This window comes from Phalacrocorax aristotelis, chromosome 6 (assembly GCF_949628215.1).
Source record: "Phalacrocorax aristotelis chromosome 6, bGulAri2.1, whole genome shotgun sequence".
NCBI classification, from domain to species: Eukaryota; Metazoa; Chordata; class Aves; order Suliformes; family Phalacrocoracidae; genus Phalacrocorax; species Phalacrocorax aristotelis.
In genome coordinates this window covers 11944291-11957180 of record NC_134281.1, presented here as the reverse complement: position 1 = coordinate 11957180, position 12890 = coordinate 11944291, and the positions used below count along the sequence as shown (strand labels likewise).

The 12890-nt window shown below is 45.1% G+C and overlaps 1 protein-coding gene across 2 annotated transcripts in view; it reads right to left on the bottom strand.

Moving 5' to 3' along the window:
• GRIP2 (glutamate receptor interacting protein 2) overlaps positions 1-12890 on the bottom strand; it is a 133510-nt gene that overhangs the window by 54165 nt on the left and 66455 nt on the right. For both annotated transcript variants that reach the window (XM_075095963.1, XM_075095962.1), the window contains exons 2-4: positions 7104-7184; positions 3758-3893; positions 2807-2952 (exon numbers count right to left, since the gene is read on the bottom strand). In XM_075095963.1, coding sequence (XP_074952064.1) covers positions 2807-2952; positions 3758-3893; positions 7104-7143 — 322 coding nt within the window. In that variant the 5' untranslated portion in view covers positions 7144-7184. The remainder of the gene's footprint in view (positions 1-2806; positions 2953-3757; positions 3894-7103; positions 7185-12890) is intronic.

Here is a 12890-nt window from a genome sequence, read left to right as displayed (position 1 = left end):
CCAGTTACCCTCAGATAAACCTTTTCCATGCCACTCTGCATATACCAAAACTCATCTAAATGGCATTGAAATGAAAGTCCAGGCCAATACCCACATAGTATCTTCCCTGTTCGGAGGCAAAAAGAGCCCAGTCCAGACATGTGAACCTTCATCAGAGCCAACCATCATGTTTTAGGATGATTTCACCAGCTCAGGGTCATGCATCTTCCCTCAAACTTGTCTCAGTTAATACTCTGACATTCAAGTAAAACCGACTCATTTATCAACTGGCTTTAATGCATTCAGTATTACTTTAAAGCCAGAAGCTTCTGCTGCAGATGGAAACTTATTTAAAAAAAAAAAAACAGCAGCAGCATAAGGAGTCAACTCACTGGCTGACCTTAAAGAAAATGAAAATCCCAAATCCTCAGTACAAAAGGTTGGGTTTTTTTTTCCCCTTACCTCTCATATTTTGACTTTAAAGATTAAGTGAATCCTTTAAACTGCTCCTAGGGGCAATTCAGTAATTTTATGTTAAATACACAAGTACTATTTAATGTATAAAAGTAAAGAGAAAAAGAAAGAAACTCTTTCCGTCCCCTGCCATCCCCTGCTATTTAATGATTTACTGAACTACCACAGTGAATATGGGACAATTTCACAGTCTTTTCCATCCAGAAGTGCACGTGGCATTTCAGCCTGGTGTACTCTAAAAAGATCAATTCCTAATCTTCAAACCAAGTGCAATCAATGGCCACAAGGATAACCAGAAAAAAGACCAAGAACTTGACTTCAGCCTGGCAAGCTGAAGCTGAAGGCTCCGCTAGGCATGTCCATGCTAGTATTTCCCCTTGGCTCAGGAGTGGGGTTTTGAAGCACTGTCCTCACTGCCAATGTTGTTCCTCACTGCCAAGCACCCTGAGGGCTTGCAACCTGCACCCCAATTAGGGTTAAACTAACCTTTAAACTAACCCAAAAGACATACAGTAGAGGCATGGTACCACCTTGCAGGAAGCTAGCCCTGGGGACCAGGCTACAGCGAGGCTAGATAAACCCCCAAAACACTGTCCCACACACAGCCGCTTTGCTCCTGTTGCTGTGCACAGACTGCTAACAGGGACACAGCCTAGAAACACTCCAGAAGGGTAAAGCTCAGTGTGCAGGAAGGCTCCCAGCTAAGGGGTGATACTCACATACCAAGAAAAGAGTATAAAGCATCCACAAATTAGTTCAGAAACCATCCAATTTCTGTCCTAAACATCCAAGCATGAGGTTCTGCAACAGCCTTCCGTAAGATCAGTGGTGAACAGGGAAACCTAAGCTAGTATTAATGCAGGGCTTGGTTTATTTGTGAAAGAGATTATATGACACAGTGGCCTGAAAACTAGACTTGGACTTGCAAGGTCTCTTCCAAAGCAGGAAGTTACGAAGTGGGGAGAAAAATTCCAACCCACAAGCACAAGCTATTGAATTGCACTGTATTTCTGCTCTTTGCCTGGGGACAGGGCGAGAGGGGCGGGTGAACACAGCAGTAACAGACACCCACTGCAGATAATAAAACCCACAATGAACTGGAGCAAGGCAATAATTGACAATTCCTTGCATTTTGCAGTGCCCTTTTGTTTGGATGAGTCATAAACAGCACCAATAATCTCATTGGAAAGAAGTCACTATTTCAGTGTTCTCTTCCTGCTCATTCAGAGATGGGGACATTTTGCATCGCTGCTATTGATTGATCATGGAGTATTGGCACTGCTCCTTAGCTGTTAAGTACAGCTTATCAGATTCCTGATAGCCAGGCTCACAGCTAAGAAGAAAGGTTAAGAGTTGCCATCTCTAGTGAGCACGAGAACACGGAAAACTTGAGCCAGAGCTTGTTTTACCAGGATTGTACGCAAAAGCTAACTAACATTTACAGCAGAACAGAGGACGTGATGGATAGACATTCAGCTAATTCAGATTATATTTTCTATCTTCTTAGGGTTTCAGATGGTCATTTCTATATTAAATACTTTCCATGTAAAGGCAGCAGCTATAGCAAAGATATGAAGTGTAAGATAGCTTCCTATCTGGGGCAAAACGTTTAGATTTCATTAGTTTTGTTTTTCCTGTTGTCTTATTTTTAGTCATTCTATTTCTTGTGCCCAGTCATCCTCTGACTGATCTGGGTAACTGAATGAGTAATAACTGGGGAGACGATTTTCACAACGCAAAGACTATGATGAGAAACCATATTGAGGAATTTGGTTTAATCAGAACAAACAAATAAGGGCAAGAGGACATAGCCTCCCATGTCAGGACACAAGCCCTGTTAATGTGAGTTGGGCTTGCCAGCTTCTGACAGGTCCCCTTAGCCGGAAAGCAGACTGCTTCATCTTCCCTTCTGAAAACATGTAACATTTCAGAGCATCTTGAAGAATAACAACACTTGCTGCAGTTCAGAAAAGGGGATCTAGCAATACATGCTTAAGACTGAATAAGACCTCCTGTAGCCACGCTCCAAAAGGGAAAAAGAAAAACAAGCTGAAGCAGCATCAGACGGCAGATTGGCCTGTGCTACCAAGTCACTCCGAGGCAAGACAGACCTAATCAGCCATCTCCCGCCAGTGTGCATGAACAGGCACCCACTGTGCTGGAAAAAGCACTGTGCTCTGACTGCACACAGCTCTGCAGCATCCACCATGGCGCTGAGAGCAGATGAAGGCAGAACGTCAAAATGCCCCTGGGTACTGTCTTGGCCATGACGGCTAATGCACGAGCAAGCCCATCTGGACCCCAGGACAAAAGGCAGCCAAGAAAAGAGAGCAGCGTTATCAGAGTCACCCACCGGCTGGCGGAAGCTCATACTCTACTTCCAGCACTACCCTTTCGCCCACGTTTTTCAGCAGGCTTATGATCTCGTCATGCCGCAGCTTGGTCAGGTTAATGCCATTCACTGACTTGATGTAATCCCCAACATTCAGCTGGTCACTTCTGCGAATAAAGGAAAAAAAAAATAGAAGCAGTGTAGCACAAAGTCTCTGATATGCTCAGCCTGGACTTGCCTGGCGAACCCTTGGTAACTGGGGGACTTCCTGAACAAGCCACCAATGTCGGGCTGATCTTAGCTGTCTGCTACCAGAAAGAAGTGCTAAAATTGAAGCCATCTATCTTTTCCAGCAGCAAGTGTTCAGATCTGTACATACAGCAACAATTGCAGTATACGTGTTCACAAGCTCTCTTTTTGTTGTTCAATTCCCATTCATGTATAGCAATCAGTCAAAGAGAAGCATACCAGTAGCTGTCTGAGAAAAAAAAAAAACAACGAACCCAGCATGGAAAAAGAAAACATCTTTCCTTTTGCCTGTTTTCTGCAAAATTGTTCAATTACTCCTTCCCTTTCTCTGCTTCTTGAAGCCTTTCTTTTCCCATTCCTTTTCTGAGCCAGTAATGTTACTTACACACTCAGTATGCAGAACAGATACAATATTAAACCACTTAGCTTGATTAAGATGTATTGTACCATGCAGCTCTCCTGACAAGGCTGCCTAATTTCACAGAATCCCAAATATCCCTACACAAAATTTCAGAGCATAATTGCACCGAGCATGGGAAATAACTCAAAATAGAAGACATTCTACTTACTGAAGCAACGATTTTGCAGTTCTGGGGCTCTTGAAAAATAGGGAGTTGGGTGCCAACTATTTTAATTATAACCATATTCATTCAGTAGCTAGAACATGGCAACTATTCCTCTCCAGTTTTACTGTGCTCTCTGCACCCTGTTTCGGTTTCTTACCTTGCAGCCAGTCCTCCCGGCCTCAGGTTAGAGACTCTTGGCTTTCCATCTTTGTCCGTACCACCTGAAATGGTTAACCCAAGGGTGCTTCCCTCCTTCTTAATCAGCTCCACAATGGTGACCCCTCTGAACTCCTCTGAAAGATCAGGAATAAAGACGAACATCACAGTGGAGGGCACATTCCTCCCAATCCCAAGGACACCCTTTTCCTACAGGTGGTGGGAGAGCAGACCTGGGATGATTTATACAATTAGCTTCAGTTTATTTAAATTGAAGTTGTGAAACAGAAGTGTGGGCTGGTGGAACTGCAGCAGTGGAGGGAAAGCATGGCATTTGTGTCTTGCAGGCAAGACCAAGCAGGACAAGGCAGTGGAGTAAGAGCTTCTGAAAGGATAAAAACTTTGTGTTTCAAGGTGCTGGGGTCAGTGGAAGGACTCAAAACCAGGATGATGGGTTCTAGGCAGTGGTCTAGGGGCACCACCTCAGGAATTATGTTTGATATGGAGCGAGGTGGGTGTTAGGAGGGTTCCATGACAGGCAATCACAGTTACCAGGTAGGAGGATGCTGTGGACCTGCAGTAGCTGCCTAGATGGACAGAACAGGGTGGCTCTTAAAAAACTGTGATTTAAAAAAAGTAGCATGAGACATCAATACATTGGGGAGGTAAAGAACATAACATGGAGAGGGATTAGGAACCTGCCATCAGCAGGGGAAGGAAAGAGGTGGCATAAACATTCATTCACAGCAGTTTCCCCAGCCATCGGCACCTGGTCTAAGTTAAACTTCTTCCATATCGCCCACCTCATCTACAGCTAGAATTGAAGACATGAGTCACTTTTCAAACATAACTGGTTCCACATGCACTGCAAGCCATAATACATATGGCAGGGTCAGGCTTATGGGATGCACACCCCATGCCAGCTGCACTAGTACCACTTCTCCGTTTGCTGCAGGCAGTGTACATTTTACCTTCTTTCAGTACAAGATGACACTCTTGTTTGTCCAGCACCTACATATAAGCCAGACCTGATGCCAGCATTGATCCAGCTACAGCTCATCTCTGCATTTTACAAAATCAGGATCCCTAAACTATTCCAACTTCTGGATTTGACACGGAGGAAGGGAGTAAGTTAGGAGGAGAGCCAGCACCGGCCTGAGGAAAGACAAAGGGCTCTGTGGACTTGGCAAAAGGCAGCTCCATGTTAATCCACATGACAGCACGTGCACTTTTTGCTCAAAGGAGGACTAGCCCTGGGACAAATCAGATTACTTTCATGCCTTGCCAGAGCCTCCTCTAAGAAGCTTTTGCAGAATTTGTCTACAACATGATCCATCCACCTCCACTACCTCTGGTGTACTGAAATCTCCCACAGCCTTACAGGAGGAAAACACTCTCCCTCACACAGGGCACCTTTCTACAAGACCACGTAGGGGAAGGTGGTAATGGGCATTGACAGCACATGGCAAACAGCAGTCCCACAGCTGTAGACTAAAACCCATGTAGCCCAGGAGGTTGCTTGCACACCAAACCCCATCAGGCTTAAATGAGATGCTTTGTTTGGAGAGGGAACATTTGAAACCTCTTGCATGCTATGATTTCCAGAGCAAGGCAGGGTCTCTTAAATAACATATTGACACATGCTGGTACAGGACTTCACCCCTCCATCCTCTTTCACTGGGAGACAACACTGTCATTTGGCACTGTGGTGCCTCATCACTACGTAATGCCACCATGACACCACAAATTGCACCTCACTTCAAGTCCTGCCATGCACTACCTGTTTCATAAAGCATTTCCAAGAATAATCCATGCACTTGATTAACACAAGGGGGGAACCTCTTTGCAATCTAGTGCCAGTCTGGAAGGCATTCAGGAACTGCTGAGCGCCCATTTAACGTGGCATTGGCAGCTCGTTGTAAAACGTCAGGTCCATAATGCTTCTGCTTTTTAAACTCAGTTTTGATCCCTTGCCAACTACAGTAACTTAATTTTAAATTCACCAGCCCAGGATCCCAGGGGCTGCCAGAAACTTTGTGGGGGCTCCCCGCCGTGCTAGAAGGAATACCATCCAGCACTATCCTGCAAATTTCCTCTCAACTACCGACATACTGATCAACACAGATGGTGCTGCAAGGGGAGATTATTAGCTCTTCAGTGGGTTTAATTTTGATCCTTGATAAGTGTTTAAAATGAGAACTCCCAGAGTGCAATTACCCATTGTTATGGGTTCAAGGAGAAATCACTGCTCCGAAAAAAGGCAAGTCCCTGAGATCAATCTATCAAGGTAAGCAATAAGGGATTTTGACCAATGCCTCTATAAATCTACTGCCACTATCACAGACAAATACAGATCTAAAGTGAGCTGGTTAAGCAGGATGTGGTCCTTCAATACAGTCTTTAAATACCGTATGAGAGTAGTGTTGGATTTCTTCTTTTGGCATAGATGCCAATATATGCTTGGATTTTGCTGCTCAAAGCATCCCAGGGCAGGAAGAGCACACAGCTGAATTTTGCCCTCCCCATTAAGATGCCTGGAGCTGGGGTCATTGCGCGGACTGAACAGGGAGTCAGCCTCTCTCCATCAGGGCTGTGGTATGGTGGCAAAGAGTTGCAGCAGCCCCAGAGGTTGCAGACTATCCCCTAGAAAAACTGCTGAATGATGAAGCAATGGCCCTGTTTCCTCCCCATCCCCTACAACACACTAAACCAAACCTGTGACTGGGTCATTAGTGGTCAGAACTCAAAAATGAAGCCCTGGCCTATATTAGGAAGGAGATGAGTTGTCCAGAGGAGCCCATCTAAACCTGCTGGCATGCCACTGGCAGACAAAGCCCAGCACCAACAGTGGCAAACGTACTACCATTTCTCCACTCCCTCTTCAGCCCCCGGTGGTGTTTCTGCACAGGGAAGGTTTCTCTCACACAAAAGTCTGCTGTGACTGACTAAGTATCAAAACAAACTTAGTCACGCGTGGGAACTACAAAGCTTGCCAGACAATCCAATTCTCCCTTCCCACCCAGCGAGCTCAGATGTGGCAGCACTTCTTCCCTCTCTCCTTTGCTGCCATTTTCTTCTTTATGGGTATCAGCCCGGCCCAGGAACCAGTCCTTTCCCAGCTCCCTGTAACCACCATCAACAGCTCCATGCCAGACTACAATTGCATCAGTGTACATAGTGCTTACTGAGACCAGTGACTACCATCCATTTCTGCCCTCCAGCAAAAGCCTTGCTGATAAATGCACCAAAATGGGTGTTTTGTGGGGTTTTACTCATTTTAGGGGTAGCTAGGTAAAGTGTAATGGATGCCCTGATGTTTTGGAGCAGGAGCTGATTCCCTCTTTTACCTGGGATGCTTTGCCTCCTGGAGACCAGGGCTGCGTCCATTCCACCAGAGTCCTTGCTCCCCTTCGAGTAAGGGCCATCATCTGTGAGCAGAGCAAAGAAAGACATTGAAATTAGTACTAAAAGCAACAAAGAACGGAATGACAGCACTTTCAAAAGTTTGTCCTGGTGACACCAGAATTGGGAACGCATCTGTATCACAGACTGTAGGCAAGAAAAAACATTACCAGCCCTGGCTCTGCATTGCGCTCTGTGGGCTATCTTGCTTTTCAGAGAGGGAGGGAAAGAAACAAGGCAGCAATAACATCATCTGATTTATTCCTCTTGGAGCAAATCTGTTAGGAGACAATACAATTCCCTTATTCGTGTAATTAGGTGGAACAGCTGAGGTCAGAGAAAGCTGTGGCACTAGTCTCACAAGTTTTAAGCCTGTCATTATGCTTGTGAAGAAACTTACTATCTTTGGAAATGGAGTTATACATCAGGACTCTAACAGGGCAGTACATCACTATACTTGAATGAAATTGCCTATTCTTGTAGATCCCATTATTTCAAAGTCATATCTTCCTGCTGCTATTCCAGCCTCTGTAAAACAGAGAGCACCTTCTCTTAAGTGATTAAAAAAAAAAAAGTCAGAGGACAGAGAAAATAGTATTATGCACTGTAACTGCACCATCCAGCATAAATTGAAATTTAAACTTAGAGTATTTCAATATCTTTGTATTCCCCTATTGGAAGACTCCTATATGGCACAGAGGTTATTTGCAGAGAAGGGAGCACGCTACTACAGATTTCATTGACATCCATCTAAAATGTCTACTTTTATGGCATTTCCTAAAAAGCCAGCACTTTTTCAGTCAATAATTTCCAATAACCATGTAGCATCAAATAACTCCCATTCTCAGTGGCCATATTCCTGGATCACCCTTCCCAATTTTTCAATAGCTGTGAAGGTTTCAAAGCTGTACCTGACAGTATAAATATGGGTTACTGAAAACCTGATGCATTTATTCCTGTCCACAGCCCTTAAGCAACTTTTATTTAAGTTACAGCAAAGTTTTTGTCTCCCTGAGTACAAAAGGAACAATGACTTATTCAACCCCATTCCAGACAGTGGTCTGTACACAGAGAAAGCAAAAACAATGTTCAGTTTGCTGGTAGCCCACTTTCCCACAAACAGAAAAACGATGGTGTAAATTGAATCATGCAGGTCACTCTTAACCACTAGAAGGGGAATTTTGCTCAAGGGCTTGAACGGTTTTTAAAAGTGAAATGAAATAAGGTTCCATTTACTGTCATTTCCAAAAAAGAAATTAAAAAAAAGTACTGAGTTTTAGTTCTTGTTGCCCCAGCTGAACTAACTTCACAAGGTGACAAAGCTGAGCAAAAAGTTTTGACTGACTCAAGTATACACTTTCAAGCATAAAAAGTTTCAGCTGAAAAATAAGCATGATGCATTTTTTCAGTCCAAATTTTGCAGCCCATAGAGGGACAATGTAGATATCCAGACCCCGGACTCTCCTTCTGTGTCACTTTGAATACTTGTCCATCATGACTAAACCAAAGATTTCTAATGAAGTAAGAACTAGCACTTGGCACTAAACCATCACCAAGCTGTGCCAAGCCATTGCTGCCAAAAAAACCTTGATATCCAACAATCCAGGACCTCTGTGAAACAGGGGAATGATGCTCTACCTTTCAAAAAATAAGGGGAAGAACAGATAGGATAAAACAGCACTGTCCTGACCATGGAGATCTTCCAGCAGTACTCAATGCTGACAGTGAAAGCAGCAGCACTTGGCTAGAGAATTACAGCAAGCACCAAGGCAAGCCATTGATTTCAAAGAGATGCTGGTACAGCCTGGCATCAACTGTAAGAGCAGAAGGCTTGAAAATGAAATTTGCATTTTTAATAGCAATGGTTCTTTGGGTGATTGGGATGTCAGGGTCAAGGTTAATCTGGGCTTAATGACTCTGGAAAGAAGTTTAATTTACTTGGGACAGTTTAGCTCCAGCATCCAATTAAAAGAAAAAAAAAAAAAGCAAAGCCCCATGCCATCTCTTCTTCAGTAGCTGTTTGACAGTGATAAAGATTCAGAGCTTTCACTTTCTGCCACTGTTGGCCATGTTCATCTTAATTTCTCTCTCTGGACAATGCTGATCCAACTACCACTACCACTCAGCCCAGTGGCTAAAACCTCCCTTTATTTCTCTCCCAACTGTATGAGCACTTTAGGAGAGGAATGCCAAAACAGCAGCTCAGGATACCCAGCATGAGGTTGCTTTTTCAGCACTGCACTGGAGATAAATGTGCAAAAGGCAACGGCAAAATACCCTGTGACATCCAGGGCTGGAGCCTCTCAATGCCACTGGAGCATCAGTGTGCCTTCAGTCACAAAAGACACTGCAGATGGTGAGGACCACCCCAACACGCAGCTGCCTTCTACATGAAAGCATTACTGCCAGCTCTGACCCCAGGTAACGTGCTCAAGGCAGCAATGTTCTGCTGTGGACGGGATCCCTGCATTCCTGGGAAACCAGGCAAGATGGTTCTAAGCCAACTCCATAATCTGCTGGCAAAGTAAAGCAGTCAACCATCTGCTTCACATAAACACACCATTCTGGACCAGACAGCCACCAGCGCCCTTCTGTGCTGCATTTCCCCATCGCAACCCCAATCAATATTGATATGAAACCCCAGTTCACTAACTCCCTACCCCAATAGCTGTTGGTAAACATGCCTTGGCTTCCATTTCAGCAAGCCACCAGGTTGCCTGTGCATTAACAACAGCTTCCACCACCAGCCAAGCGGCCAAGGGCAGCAACCCGAGCTACAGCCGCTGCTAGCAATTAGCAACGCACGTCCCCCGCACAGTCCTGCGCTGCTTCGTTGACAGCCATATCAGCCAACAAATAATTAGCACTGTGGCTCCCCTTCCTCTATTACTTCTGCCTTCCAAACTCAGTTGATTATGCAAAAAATGTTTGGTTTTTTCATTCATTATCTGGCTAAAATGTTTGAACAGGAAAGAAAGCTGCCACTTGCCGCCTGCCGAAGTGTGAATTGGCATTTGCTTGCATTAGCATCCCTGCCGCGTGGCTCTTTGTTCATTTTCAGCTGATTTCCTGCTCTGCCACTCAAGCTGGTATTAATGGAGTCACTTTTCTCTGAGCTTTTTTTTTGTTTGGCACGGGGGAGGTACTTTTTTTTTTTTTAAAAAAATTCCTTCTCTTTGTGCTCTTAGTCATTTCTCCTGCCTAGCACAGCATCGATTCAGAGGCGAGGCTGGTAACTAGCCTGATTGCTCAGTCAGCCCAAATAGCAGCACCAGCCCAAGCAGTGAAAATTCATGAATCTTTCTACTCCCTAAAATTGGGAAAATAACTTTTCTCTTTTTTAAAGGCTGCACAGGTTCTTTTTGCAAGCAATCTGTGAGGTTTTCGAGCTTTTTCTCTCACACCAAGTGGGCCAAAAATTTTCCAAAGAACAAAATAGTGAAACTGGTGATTTTCAGGCAGCGGTGTTAATGCTGGCTCTAGATCTTTCAGAAAAGCTCACCAAGTACGCAAGATCCTCAATAAAATGGAGAGCACAACACTTTCCATATATTGATCCCATGGTGATCTGTGACAATATAGAAAAGTTCCTGTAAGTTCTTTGACAACAGTTTTTGTCATTTCAATGTCTTACTAACACCAAGCAGAGAAGAGCTCCCAAGTCCCTACCCCTACCCACGTGGCCCTGAACTCTCCTCCCCTGAAGCCAGTTTCTCACAGTAGCATACATCTCATATGGTGACAAAAAAGAAGAGATAATCCCATCTTATTCCCTCAAAAACAAATCTCACAGATGAAGGAGTAGCAAAAAGATCTCTTTCCTTAGATGAATTACCAGGGGCAGGAAGAAGGGAAGGTCAGGGCAAACTCCAATATCCCACTCTGCTGCCAGACAGTTAATGGCAGTTCTCAGCAGGGCCCATAGTCAATGGCACATCAGGGGCTCCAGCGCAACGTGTCACCTCCAGACAGGGCACTGTAATACTTTTTTTTCTCCCTGTTTAATTGAGATTGTGCCAGTAGTATCCAGGTTTCCAGGCAAGGCAACCCAGGAGATAGAGACTCCCATTGGTGGCACCATCACCTTGACAGGCAGCTCAGAAAGTGGCACATCTTTTCCCAGGATGAGATGGGGAGAGAGGTCAGCAAAATACAGATATTTTCTAGTAACTTTAATCCAAATAAAAGAAAATAAGCAGATTTAGTCTTCTTCTGCCTCCCCCACAGGGGAAGCCCCAGCCAGGATTCAGGGCAGCACAGTGAGGAACAGCTACTGCCCTGCAAAACTGCTCAGCCACACAGCAAGAGCCCGGCACTGGAAATCCACAACTGCAAAAGAGGTGGCCCAGATCAGACCAAGTCTGTCTCCCGAGCAAAGCAGGCAGCTCAGCCTCAGTAGGAAACTATCTGTTTTTAGAAGAGCCCTGTTGTGCACAGGACAAAGCAGGGAGTTGGGCGGAGGGGGTGAAGAAGAACGCTGAGGGGACATCTGAACTGTTTCATTGCCTGCTCTTGCTTTAATCAGGTTTTAGGCTTTTTTTTTCCCCGCTCCATTCTCTGGCTTAGCATCTTACCACTAAATGTATTACCTGGGAAACCAGGCACCCCAGCTGCAAGGTGCAGCCATCCTCCCCTCCCTCCCCAGGATCATACTGGGTGGTACCGGAGGGGCACCAGTGGCAGCAAGGAGAGCAAAAACAAGCCAGAGATTTGTCGATCTGTGATTAATCAGCATGGGTTGTATAGCCAGAGCTCTGCTGCTTGCTTCATTCATGCCTTTGGGCACCTCAGCTCCAGCAATGTCCACAGGGCCTTAAGAAATGTCCTGTCACCTGCTCTGCCACCAGCACAACCACTTCTCCCTGCTTTTTCACCACTTAATGCTTTGGGGATTATCTACTTCTACCCCCTACTTCATGGGAGAAGACAAGAAGGGAGAGGGGAATAACAGTTGCTAATAATTGCAATCCAAACAGAAGGGGAACAAACTCAGTTAACTGGGAGCATGGGGAGAGGTGGCTCTGCAATGTCCTCCATCTGCCAAGCCCCACAGTCTGTCCTGATAGCCACCCATCCAGTCTGTGTTTTTGGGTTGGATCTTGTTGGGTTTTTGGATTAAGAACTAGGGCACTAATAGAAAAGTTGCTCCATTAGCAGCTCAACTTGGTCTCCTGATTTCTCATAGCTGTGCCTGTGGATTCTCTTAGATCTAATAGTAAGGTTGAATTTACCTTGCCACCCTTGCTTTCTGGCTGAGGGTACAAATAGGGGTCTCTCCTCCAACCAAGATGCTTGTTTGCCCATTAATTGTCTAGCAGCCAGCTGGCTGATTTGCAGGGTTCAGCTGCATACACTTAAATCAGTCCTAACTCCTAGGAAATTCACAGCTTCCCTATATCAGGGATTGCTGAGCTTCCATAATGGTTTGACTCATTTGTCGTCTGAGTCAGTGAACCCCCACCAAGGTTGACTTGATGCCTTTCTGAGACACATCAACACCCAGCTTTCACAGAACCAGTGGAGATGTCCCGGGCCAAATTCTCTGTGGCAAGCAGCAGCAAAACCGATCTCGATAACACCATGACTTCTCTTAGTCAAATTCCCAATGGGATGTGAGCACAGGCACCAGGATCTCTTGACATCAGTTAGGTCTCAAGAAGCCAACCTCTGTTTACGGGGGGCGGGGGGAGAAAAAGAAAAGAAAAAGCTTCCTCAGAAAGAGCACTGATTTA